Source organism: Cinclus cinclus, chromosome 17 (genome assembly GCF_963662255.1).
Source record: "Cinclus cinclus chromosome 17, bCinCin1.1, whole genome shotgun sequence".
In the NCBI taxonomy this organism is placed as follows: domain Eukaryota; kingdom Metazoa; phylum Chordata; class Aves; order Passeriformes; family Cinclidae; genus Cinclus; species Cinclus cinclus.
In genome coordinates this window covers 9,694,127-9,712,598 of record NC_085062.1, presented here as the reverse complement: position 1 = coordinate 9,712,598, position 18,472 = coordinate 9,694,127, and the positions used below count along the sequence as shown (strand labels likewise).

The 18,472-nt window shown below is 49.9% G+C and overlaps 1 protein-coding gene across 1 annotated transcript in view; it reads right to left on the bottom strand.

Moving 5' to 3' along the window:
• Nucleotides 1-10,321: 10,321 nt before the first annotated feature.
• The window catches only part of TBX5 (T-box transcription factor 5), a 38,099-nt gene continuing 29,948 nt past the window's right edge, over nucleotides 10,322-18,472 (bottom strand). Inside the window, exon 9 of the mRNA XM_062504344.1 lies at nucleotides 10,322-10,899. Within this exon, the coding sequence (XP_062360328.1) occupies nucleotides 10,322-10,899 (578 nt within the window). The remainder of the gene's footprint in view (nucleotides 10,900-18,472) is intronic.

Here is an 18,472-nt window from a genome sequence, read left to right as displayed (position 1 = left end):
CTTTGATCAGGCAGGGCCTTGACAAATTATTTTCCAAGGAATTTCTTGAGCTCTAATGCCATGAGAAGGAGAAGGAGAAGGGGGGGGCGGGGGGGGGGAGTGGAGAAGGAAAGAAAAATATTTGGTCTCAAAGAGAAGCTTTTATGTCTCCAAAAATCACAGGGATGTAAGGGATTTTCTGCCATTTCCCCTCATCCCCCTGGCTTTAGGGAAGGGAGGCAGGTAGCTTGGGGATTTTTCCATCCCATGGAAAGCCAGGAGGAGGATGGGGAGGAAGCAGTGCCAGGATCCCAGACTGATTCCTCCCCGTTGAGGGGGAGCTCGGTGAACTCCAGCCCAGACTGAACATAAAGGTCAGGGCCATCAGTGACACTGGGAAAGAGCCCCTTCAGCACCAGCACGAGCCATGGGAGCAGGGGACAGCTCAGGGTCGTGGCACCAAGGAGCTGCTCCTTGCCACGAGTGCTTTGGAAAGGTTGGGATTCAAGGGAACATCTCCCTGCCAGGGTCACTCTGAAGTGTGAGGGGAGAGCAGCGTTTGCTTGTCTTTCACTGGAGTCTGGGGGGCTTTTCCTGGCTTTGCCATTCTGTTCCTTTCAGCCTGCCATTTAATCCCTCTCCTCCAGGCAAGGATCATGTCCTCGATGGATTCCCAAGTGAGTTGCACAAGCCAGGTCTGGACAATGGCTGTGCTTTCTATTATCCCTAATGTACAAATCACTTATTACTCTGTTATCCCACTCTTCTGTCCTGAAGGAGAACAGATCCCCACAGCACGGCATTCAATTCATACATTTCTACTACACTGAACTCCATCAGGATGGATTTAGCAAAAAAATAAATTTAAAAAAAACCCCACATGACTTTTTTCTATGACCTAACTCTGCATGGGCCCATCTCTAACCTGTCTAAAAGAATATTCCTGTTGGAATTGCCAGTAGCAGCCCCGCTATGGACAAGACTGATGGATAAAACCTTCTGGTTAAGGAAGAGTTGGTGCAGAGAGTTAAGAGTAGCTTAATTTCCTAAAGAAATGGGCCACTGCAGTCATCTTTTGGGACCTTCAGGTGCAAAATTCAACCACCTTCAACAAAGACCCAGAAGAATTTCAGATTGAATGTTGAGGGTCCCCTGTGAAATGCCATTGAGCTTGGAGAGGTTCCCCAGCCACTTCATTCTTTAAACAGTGCCTGTTCAACTTCTCCTGGTTCCCAAACTCTCCAGTTTGGGCTCCAGGTGAAGCCCTAATTTGGGTTATATTTAGCTACTGCCCCATCCCAGCCTGCTGCACTTCTCAGGCAGAGTTACCTGTCCCAAAATTCTCCTGGAATTCTGTTGTCCTGGAAAGAGCAGGAGCAGGATTCAGCTCATGATCCAAATGGGTTCTGCTCCCACCCACCAATAACTGCTCAAGTTGTTAAAAAACCCTAAAAGCTGCCATGATCAGGTGAGAAAGGACATCTCACTTTGCTGTACTTTATTAACAGCTGTGTCAATTGAACAAAAGCCCAAGCAAACCAACCTTTAAAATAATCCCATATCAAGCTCAGGAATGCCCTGGGATGGTGATAATCCTAGAGCTCCCTTCCCTGTGGGTAAAAACCTTCAAGTAATGGCATAGATGATCCCCAGAGTCTAGAGTATTTCTTCCAGAGATTTCTTTTATATAATTATTTAATGCTATAACACAGCTAAGAATGAGTTGACCCCTTTTGGTTCCTGACTTCCCTATGTTTTATTCCTTCTTTGAATTCTCTACAGCTGAACAACAAGTTGGGATGCTGGGATGGCCAGCAATATTTTATTCCAAAGACTAAGCAGCTCTGATGTTTCCTCTTCTTGGAGACGCTTTACATAAAAAATAATTTATTGTTTCAGGAGATTGGCTTAAAAATGGAGGGAAAAGTACTACTGCTCCTTTGTAAGCAAAGAAATTATGTCATCCAAGCCTAAAAGCAGTGTTTTGGTGCTGGTTAAACACACCCAAAAAGCTCAGATACCCACATGGATCCAACAGTGGCATTTACTCTCCTTTGCCAAGTGTTTTTGGAGGCTTTGAAGGTCACCCAGCAGTGCAAGGTTGCCTCAACCTGGAGCTACGAGGTGGTGCTGCCTCCCTGCTTTACTACACAGCCCAGCACAGGAAACTTGGAAATATCCCAAACCAGAGTTTTATTATTTGCTCCCCACGTAGGCAAGGGCTGCAGTCCCTGCCAGCCTGGGTTTGTCATCATCACCTCGACTGGCACCTCCCCAAAATCAATATTGGTGCCCGTCCCTCACTCTCGCAGGCTGTAAAGTGTCTGTGCAGAGCCACTCCCTCTCCTGACTCCCTGAGCAGCTCCAGACTGTCCCAGTAGCACAGACCATCCACAGCATCCCCTGCCTTCAATTAAAAGCTCTCCAAGCCTGGATTTTACTCTCCTTCCCTGCCCAGGCAGCACCAGTCTCAGGCAGGGGAGCCAAACCTTCTGGAGCAGCACCAAATTCATCATTTTACTCATCTTTCCAACCAGGCTTCAGCTGGGCTTGCTTTCTCCAGGTTGTGTCCCACAGGAACCATCCTGGGTGTTTGTGGGCCGCTTTTTTTTCTGATTCAAAGCTCTCATGAAGAAGATGCACCCAGACATCTCAGGTGTGCAGAGATCCAGAGATGGGAAATGCTGAGCCACTCCCCAGTCTGAGTTTCTGGTGAACATCAGGACCTGAAACTGCCTTTAACCGTGATCTCCAAGTCCAAACTGATGAGGTAGGGGCTGGGTAAATAGAAACCAGAAAGTTGGCTGGGCCATCAGATGCCAAGGGGGATTTGCAACAGCCAAAATTCCAGGTGGTGGTTGGCTACAAGCAGCATCCCTCAAAAATCAGTGTTGGCACCAATAACTTCATTTGTTAAAGACTGGGCTGATGGGACTGGACACCCAGTTCAGGGAGCAAAACACTGGAAAGCAGAGCTGTTGCTCAGATGGATCCCAAAATACTGGAGAACACCCCAAAGGGAGTCCCAAAGCCCTACCTCTGGCATGGCCAATCCCATAAACCAGCTCAGGCTGGGCTGGAAAGAAGCTCTGCAGAATGGGACCTGGGGGTCCTGGTGAGCAAGTGGAGCAGGAGCCAACCATGGAGCAAAGATCAGCTGCACCCTGGGCTGGAGGAGCACAAACCCAGCCAGCAATGGGATTTTAAAGGAGCTGTTAGAGCTGCACACACCAAGAGCAGGAAAAGGGGAACTGGGATTCCATCTCATTGCTTTTTCAGGAGAATGGAAAGACCCAGGGGCAACAAACAAATTCCTGATTCATTCCAGTGCAGGTCTGAGGAGCAGCTGAAGTGAAATACCAAAGCATTTAGGAGTTGGTGACAGGGATATCACCACAGCACCACGAGGACACAGGCACACAGTGGGACAGGCATTCTCCACATGGCACCTCCCACAAAACAGAGGAGTAGCAGCAAATGGTTGCAACAACAACAACAACAACAGAAATAATAATCAACATCATCATCATCATCATCATCATCATCATTATCATCATCATCTGGGGTGACCTTACACAGCAAAACCACATTTGTGGCTACAGGTACCTCCAAACCCTCAGTCCCTCGCTGTTCAAGGGCTCACCATGCACTGCTGCAGGTGTTTGCCTCTTTCCCCCTCCCAGTTTAGGGCTGTACATTCTGTTCATAATTCAAGCAACATTTTTAGCCCTGAGGCAGATTACAACTCATTCCTTCAGTCTCCAAACACCCCTGAGTGAGAGCAGTGCACAGGTGACACCCACAGTGACCATTTCCCATATTCTCACCACATCCTTTTTTTTTTTTTTTTTTTTCTATTTTACTCACTTGTGCTCAAATGCGCTCCCAACAGAATCACTACAAGGAGCTGATGCAAAACCTCCTCTGAACCCCACCCTTCTCTTCCCTCTGCTTTTAATCCCTGTTGTGGGAGGGCTCATCCACGTCCAAATGGTGCTGGTGGAAAAACTTGGGATTGTCTCCAAGGCAGTGAGGGGCTTTTCCCAGGTGAAGTTTGAGCCAGGATGTTCAAACCAGCCCTTCTAATGGACTGTGGAAGCTGTTGTAGCTTTGTTTCTTGCCTTTATTTGTCTCAGGAACATTTAAAAATCTGCATTTCTGTAGTTGAGTCCTTACAGCTGCAGGACAAAATCTCCAAGGCTCACAGCCAGAACCAGACACTGAGTCTGAAGGTTTTGTTTTGACCAAAAAAAGGAAGTAGGAGATATTGGAGCCCCTGGGTGTGATGGGTTCAAGTGAAACACGTCCCTCTGAAAAGACTTCAGGTTGAAACATTTCCTTGGAAATTTTGAAGGAGTAAAATCTAAATGTGAATGAAGTATCGCTTCTCTTAGGGGGTGGGAATTCAAATTGCTCTGAACATTTGCCATTCACTTCAAACTTTGTCATTTTTATTACTCAAAAATAATGTAGCAAAGGCATTGACTTTAACAGAGAAAAATAAATTTTAAAAGCAAACAAACAAAAAAAACCCAAAGCGAATTATTTTTTGACCTGTGATGACCCCACTTCCCCAAGTCATGTTTTTCTGCCTCAATCTTCTCTCCAGTAAAATTTCCAACTTTACAGTAGGTTCTAAAATCAAACAAAAAAAAAAAATCAAAAACAGGGCAGTGGGGGAAAGACTCAGAATCCTTTGAGAGCCTCATATATTCACTGATCTCCAGGAGCTGGAAATTCTAAGAGAAAAAAACTAAACCACACTTTTGCAAATCACATGAGACCCATCATAAAATTGTCAGAGTTGACAGCACTGTAAAATCTATGATATTGTGGGCTGGATTTATGGACAAGAATCCTGAGGCTTTGGGATATTTTTTTCCCTCAGCCCTCGAGGCATAACAGCAATTTTTGGGATGTTGGCTCTGCCGTGGGAGCAGCCTGAGCAGTAGAGGGGGGACTTTGCCCCTTCTGAGCATCCCTGCCTGTAGGAAAAGCTTCACCAGTGCAGCTTTGGGGGCTGCTGGTGGGGAAAAGTCATCTCCCAAACCCACCCAGCCTCGTGGCTGGTGAAACTTGAAATGTGGAGTGATTGCTGAGGGCAGACAAAGAGCTCTCTGTGCCTCTCAAAATCCTCCCCAGGTACAGGCAGAGAGTGCAGGGAGTGTTTCAGCCCGGGGAGGCAGCTGGAAAAACAGCAGTGTGACCACGGCTGGGGATTGCTGCTCACTCCTCAAAGGTGTTCTCAGCACAGGTCGGGTTCCGTACTCCAGGGATGCTCAGCCTGCTCTTGTTTATTCTGCTGCATCCCTAATTTGATGTTCCCTTCTGCCTGCTGATGTCCCACACTCCTTTCCTCACCAAACTCCCTGCTCATGGCAAGGATGGGCTTCCAGTGCCCCCTCCCCTCTCCTCAGCAGCCGCAGCCGCCCTCCTCCTCCTCCTCCTCCTCCTCCTCCTCCTCCTCCTCCTCCTCCGGAGCTCCCTTTGCAGCCCAGTTCCCTCCTCACCCCGGGGTTCAGCTCTCCTGGACTCTGGTTCCATCATCCCTGTGCCCAGCCTGGGGCAGGAGCAGCCCAGGGCCAGCCCACCCCATAAACCTTCTGTGGGGCTTATGGAAAACCACCAGAGCATTGTTTGGGGGTGGTCTTCCCCAGGTTTCAATGCTTCTTCTTAAGGAATCGTGGAATGGTTTGTGTTGGAAGGGACCATAAAGTCCACCCAGTGCCACCCCTGCCATGGGCAGGGACACTTCCACTGTCCCAGGCTGCTCCAAGCCCCAGTGTCCATCCAGCCTGGCCTTGGACACTGCCAGGGATTCAGGAGCAGCCACAGCTTCTCTGGGTACCTGTGCCAGGGCCTGCCCACCCTGACAGGGAAGAATTGCCAGTTTACCTCTCAATAGGGTGAATTTTGCAACCTCTTTTGTCCAATTTCTCCACTGACAAATGTAATTTTCCCCCTATTTTTGCTGTTTATTATGGTCAGTGTTATTATTCTTGGCTAAGAAATAAATCCCTAAGAAAAGAAATCAAAGAAATCACATCAGGCTCTTTGGATCATAACATCACAATCAGAGGGAGAGGACAACCTTCTTCTTGACAGCTCCTGGTGTTGTTTTGGACCGCTTGGGCAAAAGTAGAAGCTCAAGGTAGAACAGGCACATCCACATCCAGGCTGGGATCACCTTTTCTTTTCACATCCTGACTCCTTCCAGTCCTACCCGTGGAAATGGAATTGCCATATGGAAGTGCCACGTGCACAAACTCCTTCAAAAGAGGAGGAAAAGGCTGTGTTGGGTCCTCCCACCACCTTTTCTTGGCCTTCATCCCAGATTTTACTGCTGTGACAAGTGATGATCGTGGCACTGATGGCCTCCCTGCTCCTCACACCAGTGTGGCTGCACAAGGCTGTATCCTCAGGGATCTGCCTGGTTTTCCAGCCCCAAAACCCATCAGAGAATCTCAGCATAACCCCAAAGAGGCAAAACCCAAACCTGAGGAGCTCTGAGGAAATGAGTGGAGTTGGAAGCTTGAGCCTTTCCTCCCAATGCTTAAGAAGTAATTTTCCATGGGAGTTTAGTTTTCCTTAATCCTCTTTGAGATGCCTGGCAGGCATTTCTGGGGAGACCTCTACTTACAGAGTAACCACTGCCCATCTAATTACATGGGGATCACCCGGTGGGGATTAGATGATTACATGATCAGCAGTGGGATAACGAAGCTGGGGAAGTACAGCACATCTACAGCTCGTAGATGACAGCTACATACAGAGTAATTGTTGTGTTCCTTAACTCAAAACGCAATTTACTCATCAGTCTTGGAGCACTGCATGTTCTGTGTGATTTAATGCGACGTTTGGGTGGTTCCCTGGGGGTGTCTCCATGCAGACAAAAAGCTTTGCAAGAGTTGAGGTCCCCGCCGTGCCCCACACGTGGTGCCTGCACCTCCCTCTGCCCACCGATGTTGTTGATACCCAGAGTGAGCTCCAGCATCACATTTTGGCTCTGTCTAACCCAACAATCATGAAATGTTTTGCAAGCACGAGACAGTAAAAGCAGACATCTGAAAGAAGAAAGTTTTATTGGAGGCAGCGCTGGGAGAGGCCCAGAAGACCCTGTGCCCTCCATCCCTGGGACAGCAAGGTGGAAATATCCCTGTGGAATGGCCCTGCTGATCCTGCTGCCTTTCTGTGCCTTTGCAGGGTGTCCCTCAGTGTGCCCGCCCCATGGGACAGGCTGGGGACACATCCTCAGCTCCTTCCCAGGACCTGGTCGTGTTCTTCCTGAGGTGATCCTGCCTGGGAACACCTCCTCAGCTCCTTCCATGTTCTTCCTGAGGTGATCCTGGCTGGGAACACCTCCTCAGCTCCTTCCATGCTCTTCCTGAGGTGATCCTGGCTGGGAACACCTCCTCAGCTCCTTCCATGCTCTTCCTGAGGTGATCCTGCCTGGGGACACCTCCTCAGCTCCTTCCATGTTCTTCCTGAGGTGATCCTGGCTGGGAACACCTCCTCAGCTCCTTCCATGTTCTTCCTGAGGTGATCCTGCCTGGGGACACCTCCTCAGCTCCTTCCATGTTCTTCCTGAGGTGATCCTGGCTGGGAACACCTCCTCAGCTCCTTCCATGCTCTTCCTGAGGTGATCCTGCCTGGGGACACCTCCTCAGCTCCTTCCATGCTCTTCCTGAGGTGATCCTGGCTGGGAACACCTCCTCAGCTCCTTCCATGCTCTTCCTGAGGTGATCCTGCCTGGGGACACCTCCTCAGCTCCTTCCATGCTCTTCCTGAGGTGATCCTGGCTGGGAACACCTCCTCAGCTCCTTCCATGCTCTTCCTGAGGTGATCCTGGCTGGGAACACCTCCTCAGCTCCTTCCATGTTCTTCCTGAGGTGATCCTGCCTGGGGACACCTCCTCAGCTCCTTCCATGCTCTTCCTGAGGTGATCCTGGCTGGGAACACCTCCTCAGCTCCTTCCATGCTCTTCCTGAGGTGATCCTGGCTGGGAACACCTCCTCAGCTCCTTCCATGCTCTTCCTGAGGTGATCCTGGCTGGGAACACCTCCTCAGCTCCTTCCATGCTCTTCCTGAGGTGATCCTGGCTGGGGACACCTCCTCAGCTCCTTCCATGCTCTTCCTGAGGTGATCCTGCCTGGGGACACCTCCTCAGCTCCTTCTATGCCCTTCCTGAGGTGACCCTGGCTCAGCAGCCCCACAGAGCCAACCTTTCTATTTGGCTTCCCAACTGCAATCTCTTCATGGCTCTGGGGCTGATTTTCCCACCTGGTTTCCAGTTCCCAAAGCATCTCCCCTCCTTCACCAAGGCTGGGACACAACCCCAGAGCTCCCCTGAGCCCAGCAGTTCCCTCCAGCCTCCCTTCCCTGGGAACAGGGTGGAGTTCCACCTCACTGGCGCTTCCCAATGCCACCCCACAACCCACCAAGGTCACTTTTAAATCTTGAGAAAGATTTAAAAATGGGAAAGATGGGAAAGTAACCCCAGGAGACCACAGCCCTGGGGGACCCAGGCAATTGTGGAACAGCCCCAAACTCAGCCCAAGCTCAGCCCATCCCTACCTTCCACCCTGTGATGTTGCACCTCCTCTGCTAGAGCAAACGAATAAAAATTCAATTACAGCCATCAAGTAGAAGCAAAAAAAATCAGTAGAAACCACCCCAAACCCAAAAATATATTAAAATAGGTGGGCACTCCCTTGCTGTTGAGAGTGTGTGGTATTTATTAGCCATAAATTGGCACAAAAAATGGGAGAGCAGAGCTAGATATGGTGTACATTTTTCTTAGCTCCATGCCTTTGGATACTTGTCTGTATTCCCTCCCACATCAGAATTCCCACACATTCCCACCCACATTCCCAGTGGCTGAAACGCAGGTATACCTCTTTAGTTAATTAGAATTACTTTTAATTAAAAATATATGTAAATTATATAGAGTGTGCACAGCTTGGAGAGGAAAAAAAAAGAAGAAAAGAAAGCAAACTTCCATTTCAATAAAAGTTTGAACCTCTTGGCATCAACTGCTTTTGTGACATCCTTGGAGTTATTGGAACTCCCACATATAAATAAATAGGACCAGGAAATTTTACACCTGAAATATTCTGCAGTAGACATTTTTCCTTGCACATATTTGCTTTTCCTTTTCTTTTTGCCTCCACCACTCCCAGCCTCTCATGATCACTTTCTGCCCCTTTTAAACACATTTATTTAATATCTCATTTCACACACCCAGACTGATATCTCTTTTTTTTTCCTTTTTTTTTTTTTTTTTTTTTTTTGGAGAGGAAGCAAAGGAACACAGGAGAAAATGAAAGCCCGGGATTGCAAACAAGCGTCATCATCATTTTGGTGAGCAAACTTTTTCCCCTCAGTGTCTGCATCCTCTCCCCCCTCTCCCCCTCTGGCAGCTGGCTCAGAGCCTGGTTTTCCACATGCTGCTAAAAATCCAGCAGGACTCAAGCTGGGGATGTTTGCAAGCTTGGAAATAACCCCACGCTTCCATCAGAGATGGCTGAGGGACCAGGAAAGACCAGGAGATGGGAAGGGAAGAGGAATGAGAGAATTACAAGTGGGAAAGGAGATGAGGGGATGGTTTATGGAATGGTTCCTGGAGAGAATTTTGGGGAATTTGTAAGGAAACACAGTTCCCTGTGGGAGTAATTTCACTCTTGGTACAATGCCTGGGTGAGGGAGGTACTGGATTTATTTATTTGGGGGTTCTCAGTACCTCTTTCAGTTGAAAAGTAAAGATAATACTAATTTATTTTTTTTTTAAAGAAAAAAGAAACACCACTCCAAAATCCACCCTTGGTAAAAACGGCTGGTGTCTTTTTCTTTTTTTGCTGAGAAAATGGAAAGAAAAAAACATATATATTATTATTTATTATATAACATTGTCAACATCAACACCACAAAAAAAAAAAAAGTAACATCCTAACTGCTCTCGTTCAAGCATTGTGACCGTGGTGAGAAAGGCAGCAGGAGTTTGGTGTCCCTTGAAGAACAAAAAGAGCAGAAGGGCAGGAGGGGGATGAGGGTGGTGGCAGCGACACAAACTGGGTGGGACCGTGGAGGGACAGAAGTGTGCTGGGCTGTTGGCTTTTCTTTTGAGACAAAAGAAGACAAAGGGGGGGTCAGGGCAAGTCACAGCGAGGCCGACGACTTCCAGCCCTGCTTCAGTCAGTGTCCGTCCCTCTTGAGTGCTAGCGGTGAACATTCACTTCAAGGAGTCTTGCAAAACGCTTTGTTATCAACAGGGGGATTCTTTTCCTTTTCCTTCTCCCGTTTCCTGGGATTTCCCCGTGGCTCTGGCACTTCCCTGCCCCCCTGGTTAGCTGTTCTCACTCCACTCTGGCACCATCCCCACGCCGTGCACAGAGTGGTACTGGTGGGGCGACAGGGTTCGAGGCACGCCGTGGGAATACAGGAATTCCGCCGGCTGGAGGCTGCTGGGAGGGGACTGGATGCCCGTTTGAGGTCCACACTGCCTCACGATGGGCTGGTGAGAGCTTTGGTGCTGGAACATGCTGTGGGTGTCTGCGATTTGGGGCGACGTGTGGTTGGCCACGCTGCCCAGGCGGGGCATGAGCGGCCCCGAGGTGAAGTGGGCAGAGAAATGCTGGTAGGGTAACCTGTCCATGGGCTGCATGGCAGACACTGTGCAACTGCTGTACGAGGGCACGCTGGGCCACGTGTTACAGCTGATGTCCTCCAGGCTGGGCACGGGCTCCGTGGGCGGCGCCGAGCTGGCGTACATGCAGGCCTGGCGCTGCGCCGACTCAGTCCTGTACGACGTGTTCAGTCCCTGCTGCTGAGGGTAACTGGACCTGTAGAAAGGGTCCTCGTCCGCTGGAGAGGTTTCCATGTAGGGCTTCTTGTAGGGATGCTCGGTGGTGGAACATTCCTCGTCTGTTGGGAGAGAGAAGTCCTGGTGGTCACCAAGGATAATGTGCCTGCAGTGGAACCTCCCTGTCTGCAGTGCTGGTTTGACCGAGGACAGTCTGACACTTCCCTCGGTGTGAATCCCCATCATTTCCCTGGAACTGATCTCAGTCTATCCTGTGGAAACCAAGCCTTGCGCTTGGCCCTCTCTGCTGGAGTGGGGAAGGGGAAAGCCAGGAGCTCTAGGTGGGGTGGGGGGAAATCAAGATGCTGGAGGGATCCTGAGGTTTATCTTGCTTGGTGATCTCCCCACATGCTCCCCATCTCCTTTCTGCTGCCACTTTTACCTGAGGAATAACATCTGCCTGTGACCTCTGCACCTACCAGGGTCCCCACCCCCCCCCAGAAGGCTCAGAGCTGATGCTGTCAACTCAAATCCTTTCCTCCGCAACAAAACATTTCCATGATAAAAAGAGACTAAAAAGGAGATCACAATAAAAATCTTCCCAAGAGAGCACCAGTGATGGCACGGCTGGGACAATCAGATTTGGAGTTTGACAGCCCCAGCCTTCAGCTGTGCCAAGGCAGCTGGGCACATAAATCCACACAGGACTGTGGGCACATAAATCCACACAGGGCCGTGTGCTGAAGCCAAGGGGAACAAAGGAGAAAAGTAAATTTCACAGCTAGAAACAACAAGGCACATCTTGCAGAGCCCTTTGTTTCCTGCAGCATCCCAGGCTAGCAGAGGGAAGGAGATAAACAATTTAGGTGAAATCTCCAGGGTGAGGCCAAATGAATAAATGAATGTGCGTTTATTTATTCATTCACAGGGTCATCAAATGAAATCCAGCTCTGCTGGAATGGATGGCAAAATTCCCAGGGATGAGCACTTCACCAAGAGATTTTAAGGACAGCGTGGCAAGGGAAGCTGCTCTGACATGGATTAACTTTGCTGCTGCTTCAAAAATAAGATTTCTGGTGCAAGCAGGAAAATATCTCACTTGGTTAGAGCTCCCCTGGCTGCACCCTTTGAACAGGAGTCAGATTTGAAATTTGAAACAAGTTACCCTTTACAATTTTTCTCAAGCCACGTGTTTTGAGTTTTAATTTTTTTTCACCCCCAAAATACAGTGGGGAAACAAACCCCAAACAGTTGCACAGGAAGGAGGACTTAGAGCATGTGCCCCACAAGAAGCACAGAGGTGTTGCTGCCAGGCTGCTCCGAGGGGAATGCTCATGTCACACCTTTGGAAAGGGCAGGTGGGCAGTGCAGGCATCTTTTGTTTCTTCTCAACACACAGATGCACATAACCCTTATTGCTCTGAACAGCCACGAGGGCTCTCCAGGAAGCTACACCCTCTCTGTATGTCAAATAACCCATTATTCCCACCCAGGGATCTTCCTAGTCCAGCTGGAACAAGTGCTGCTGTTCCTCTTGGTCCAGCAATCCCACAAAGAGCAGGTTCTGAGGGACACCGTGGGGACATTCCCCACAGTGGCCTTCGGCTCTGTAGTACCATGAATTCAGCTGGAAAGCCACAGTCCCATTTCTCTCTTCCTGACAACATCAAAGCCTGGCTCCTTCACCTCAGCAATGCAGAGCCCTGATAATCAAGTTTCTCTGCCTTCCCTGTCAGTTGGGGAGGGAAGCAGGATTAGATAAATGAGCAATTCCATCCCATTTTTAAAACCAGCTGAAACAATGAGCAGGTAGATGTAGGAATGTGTCACCCTCCTTCCACCAGCTCAGATCCAGGGGAAAGGATGGAGTCCCCTGAAAGCCAAAAGTTGCAGGCACAGGTCTAACTTCTCTCCTGGTCTCAGCTCCATGACAGGAGGTACATCTGGAAGAACAGCCTGAGCTGGAGCTTTTATGGACAGTGTAAAAAGTTTGGATTCCTGACCCACCGCTGAGTAATAAGAACACTGGGGTGGAAAAACAATGTCTTGTAAAATGCAGCATTGTTCTGCTAATAAAGTTTTCAGCATTAAACCGCATCACTCTGCTGGCACCAGAAATCATTGGCTTGGGGTTTGACTGTTTATTTTATTTTGATTTTTTAAAATATACAACACAAACCAGTCAAACTCTGTTTTTCCGTGGTGTAAAACTGCCTGACTTACAACCTGAGCTTGCTGATTTTTCCATTTAGCCCAGACATTTCACTGCCCGCCACAGCCCAGCTGGGCAGAGCCGCAATGTCACGGAGCCACTTCCAGAATCCAGCACAGGTGAAGAGGGAAAAAACAAAGCCAACCAGGATTTCAGTGGAAACCCCAGAAGTGCCCTCTCCTCTTCTGTAAGCTCTCAGGGTCACTCTGCTGGTCCATCTAGAGCCAGGTTCACTGATGTTTTATGTGGAAAGGGATTTTGAGGTGTGTAAAGACCTTGTTCCCTTCTCCAAACAGGACCTAGGCACTAACAAAAGATTCCAGCCTGCCCTAACACCTTCTGCCTGTCCTCCTGCCCCTCTTCCCAGTGATTTTCCACCTATAGAGCCTCCAAGTGCTAGAGGGGGAAGAGAATGGTCCACGTGCATCCTGAGGTGGGATGGTGCAGACCAGAGAGCTTCAGCTGGTGCTGCCTGAGAGATTTACAGTGGCCCAGTCTCTCTGGTCTTGTCCCACAACTCCTCACAGAGGAGATCAGAGCAGCATCCCCAGGGTGTGTGGAGCAGCTTTAGGGTGGAAAGGGGACATCTTCAGTAACAGAAGGAGCACAGAACAAACAGGTTTCTCATGCAATGCCAAAGGTGCAGTTTCAATCCATCCCACGGGCTCTGGAGCCTGGGACAGTGCAGCTCAAGGCCATAACCCTGTCCCTGAAGCTCCTCTTACCTCCTATCAATGTAAACAGGACATTGGAGATGTGTAACTGCCTGCTCAGGGTTTGATTCCTGATGCTGGTTCCCTGGCAGCAGCTCCTTGTCCTTTTCCAGGTGCCACTGAGCCCTCGGAGGAGTTGTTGGCTATCCTGGGAGATATACTGACCATCCCCCACTGTTGGTGCTATTCTTGGAAGCCAAGGGTGGTGATCAGCTCTAGGGAGAAGCCCCTCGATGCTGCACAAACCTCAAAAAGCAGGAGGTGCTGCCAAGCAGGGGGAGCCACCAGCGCCAGGGAGAAGCTGCTCTGAAGTGAATCCAAGGAAAACGGAGCCTGAAGAATGGGGTGGAAACTGGCTCCCTCACAAGGAATTTGATGATCTATCTAATGAAGGAGCTTGAGCGAGAGCATGAGCGCTTCCAAGATTTCCGGTATTTACTACTTCCAGCTGGGTTGTAAATACCACGCAAATGGCTTTTTAAATGGAATTTTCCCAATCCCAAGATTCGGGCCACGTAGAATGAAATGCAAACATGGAAAGGCTCTGGACTCCAGGGTGCACTGGGCCTCCCTCTCCTCCCTGGTGTAAATCAGGAGAGCTCCTTCCCCACACATGACACTCAGCTCCCTGCGATTGAAGACAATGAAGAACAAGACACAACTCGTTTGGTTTTCAGAGCTCACCCACATTTCCAGAGCATTACAGGAGGTTCATCCTGACTTTGTGAGGGAGACACAATGGGTGATTATCACTAACTCCGTTGTTTTATCCAGTCTGGATTCCAGCATGGATCTGGCATGAGCCTGAAGAGCCAATACCAGGGTGTAAGAATGACAAAGGTTGTCCAAGAAGAAAAGAACAAGGCAGATTCAATCAGAACTAACATCTCTAAAGGACAAAAAAGTCCTAAATCCTAGGACATGGGACCTAAAACATGCCAGCCATTCCAGCCGTTGCACTGTTTGTGATATGGCTGCGTTGTGTTGAACACAACAGGCTGTGGAGCAAGGGCAATCCAACCCCCAAAACCTGGAATCTTTTCCACAGGCAGCAAGCTGCCAGCACTCCCTGCAGAGGTACAGGAGGCACCTCTGACAGGAGAGGGGAATCAGAGAACGGATCAGGTTGGAAGGATGACAGTGAGTTATCTGGTCCAGCACCCCTGCTCTAGCAGGGTCATCCCAGAGCACAGGATGCTGTCCAGAAAATTCTGGGATATCTCCAGTGAGGAGACTCCACACCCTCCTGGGCAGCCTGACTGGTGCTTGGCCACAGGACAGAAGTCCTTCCTCATGTTCAGGTGGAACCTCCCAGGCATCAGCTGCTGCCTGTTGTCCTGTTGCTGGACACCACGGAGCAGAGCCTGGTCCATCCCCTGGCACCTCCCTGCAGGCACCGACAGACATTGATGGGGTGCCCTGTCAGTCATGGCCCAGCTCCCTCAGCCTTTCCTCACCAATGTTATGAAACTACAGTGCCACAAGAGCGTGGCTGCACAGCAAGAGCCGGGTGCACCCCAGCTCCCTGAACATCTCCTCCCCATGCAGGGAGTCCCTTCCTCACCCCCAGTGTCCCACAGCCACTGGGGGCTGCTCTGGGCTCCACTGCATCTCTCCAGCTGCAGCACACCCCGAGCTTTGGCCAACTCATGGCATCTCCAAACAACAGCAGGATCAGCAGCTTGTCCTCCAAGGAGATATTCCATGCCAAATTTTGTCCTACAGATTCTTTGAGTGAAAAAGAACCCAAGCTGGGTGGGATGTGGGAGAAGTTGGTTCAGTCAACAAAGAGGTCTGTCCACACTGCCAGTGCGTGTTCTCGAGGAGAAGGTGGAAAGGCATTGCTGTACCAGCACCAACTTCATCAGAGCAGGAGGGAGGTGAAAGATAAATCCTTCCCCAGGATTCTGTCCCAGTTAGGGGGCTCAAGGACATGGTCCTCGCTGGTTGGAGCCAGTGGATTCTGCCACATCCCTCTTCTCCCTCAGAGTGCCAAATTGACAACTTTTATAACCTCCCCAGGGAGAGGCTATTCCAGTTGCCTCCTGTTCAGCATCGTAAGCATCCCAGAAATCTGCCAAGTGGTTGGGATTGTGTAAGGCTGGGAGGGAGCAGAGGTTTAGAGGGATGACTGTTTAGTCCACAGGACATCAGAGAGAGAGGATAATACAAGAGAAAACAAGGCCCAGTATCCTAACTGGGATGTGGAGCTAAATGAAAGACACAAGGCAAGCTGCCTGCTGGTGAGGCCTTTTGGGCTTCTCCAAGCACAGTGACGGGAGAGGTGGAGAACAACCAGCAAAAAGACAAAGCTCCAACTTCTCTTTGTGTCAGCCTAAAAATTCACATCAATAGTGGAGGCCACTCCTTGATGAGATCCAGGGTTGGAGGTGTCCATCCTCCCAAGACCAGTGACTTTGTCACATGCCATCAGCAATCCCAGTGTGGAGCTGGGATGCAAGGCAGAATGATCCTTGCATTCCCCACTCCTGGAACAGTGACCCCATTGCAGCGCACTGGGGACATTCCCCATGCTGTGACCCTGCCCTCCCACCTGCACACCAGGAGTTACGAGATTAGGAGCTCTGGGATGTGTCCTTCCTTCCTTCCTCAGCCAGGAGAGCATCACCTCCCTGAAGCAGGGAGCCTTCAGAGATAACATCCCCTGGCAGCCCTGCTGCCCTCCCCTAATGTAATTCCATATCAGATCTCCACAGTGAATCCATCTTGCCTTGACAGCTAAGAACAACACTGCCAAGCACAGAGAATAATCCTTGTCTTAGGTCACCAGGAAAGCAGAAGTTGAACAAGGTTCCTTTGAGTTGGGTGAACACAGACCTGTCCCTAACTGAGCCTTAACCCAAGGCTTGGCTCTGACTGAAAAGGATGCAGAGAAACATCAGATGTCAAAGCTGGAAGGAGACTTGCTTGGCAAACAGTGGTGGAATTCACCCCAGAAGATGCAGACAGCAGCTGGTCTCAAACCCAGCTGAACTGCCCTCTGCCCCCAAGAGCATTTATCCACAACCACAGCCTTGGGAAAGGAAATAATCCGCTTGAGATAAATCCTAAACTGCCTGAGGAGGAGTCAATGTCTGGGGAGTGGATAATCCAACACAATCAATAAGATTTCCAGTCCAGAAAATGGACAGAGGGACAGTAGGAGCAAGCAAACTCCTACTTTTCAGTTTTCTGTAGGAAAGCAGGAGAACCATGAGGGGAAATCTCAGAAATGAGAAGATGAGAGCCTGGAACAGCAAAAAAAAAGAGGAACATCCTACATAGGATTATTTTCCCATGTCCAACAAAAACCCTAGCTGGTGCTGGAAGGAAGTCCCATGCTCAGTGACATGAAACCTTGGACCACACTCTCATTTATCCGACCCGAATTGCTCATCTCTAGTGATTTTTTTTTTCCTTTTAATTAATTTCACTTCGCAAAGAGCTGCTTGGCAGCTCAGTCTGGCTCTCTGGTTCCCATTAACTTTGTATTTCTTTCCTGCAAGCCCTGGTGGCTGTTTTCGATTTGCCGAAGGCACGAGGAGGGAAGAGAAAAAGGCGCAGGGAGGGAAGCAGAGGCTCAGGCTCCCGGGACACCCAACCTCACGGAAGAAGGCGGTGGTATCGGGCAGGACACTGCTCCCCTTTGATTAAAGAGTTTGGCGGCTTTGATAAAAGGCCCTTAACTGCTTGTGCCACTCCAGCCATGGCAGAGATAAGGAGGGGCCATGGGCCCTGCAGACAAGGCCACCCCAGACCTGTCCCCCGCGCCGTGGCGAGGGCCAAGAGGGGCCGGGGAGCTTTATTCCAGGGCAGATAGCCGTGTCTTTTGTGACAATAAGAGGAAGTGAGATAATTGGGGGATTGAGGGAAACCACCCATGGAGACACCACTTAGCGGGAATCCCAAAACTGGAAGGAAACCTCTGTTGATTCCTTATCACGTTACAATGCGGAGGCGAATGATGAATTGCCCCGCGGGGCAGGGACACGCAGCAGTCGGGGATTGTCCCAAGGGCTGGTTGCCATTTGGGCCAGCTTGTTTTGGTTAGTTTTGGGAAAGGGGGAAGAGGAGAGGTGAGAGCTCAGCTCCCGGCACAGAGGAACTGAGGAAGGATTCCCAGGAACTGCAGCTCCCAGCGCTGAGGAGGGATTGCAGGCTGGGAGCTTCCATCACCAGCAGCACCCCAGCACCTCCCACCCACAGCAGCACAGGGCTAAAACAGGCCACACACCCCGCCAGAGGGGGACACTTTGGGTGCCCACTGCATCTCCTCATTCCCTGCCTTACAGCCAGCTCAAGGCCAGCATCCCCATTTCCAATCCCTGCTCTGACACATTCTGTGTGAGCACAGTCACCTGGTCAGCTGGAGGGGACAGAAAATTCCACCTGTTTTCCACTGTTTACCTCAATCTCAGGAAAATACTAGGATTTCTCAGTTTTGGTTTTGTTTTTTTTTAATTTGCATACCGTACACAACCCACGTGCTCCTAGAATATCCAAGGGATTCACCAAGGACATGGGAGAGATTTCCACTGCCCTCCTGCCTCCTCTGCCAGCACTTCCCAGCCTTCCCTACCTTAGACTGTGTGTCTGCACATCCCAGTGCTCCAGGGGTTATGTTGCTAAAAATAATGACAGGTGTCTGATTGATAGGGTCGTGCAGGGAAGTGGGAAGGGATCTGCTGTGGGGAGAAATTCCTGCTGCCCTCAATGCCCTGGTGCTTGCTGCCTTCTGGTAGCTTTTCCATTGAGTAAATCCCAAGAAAG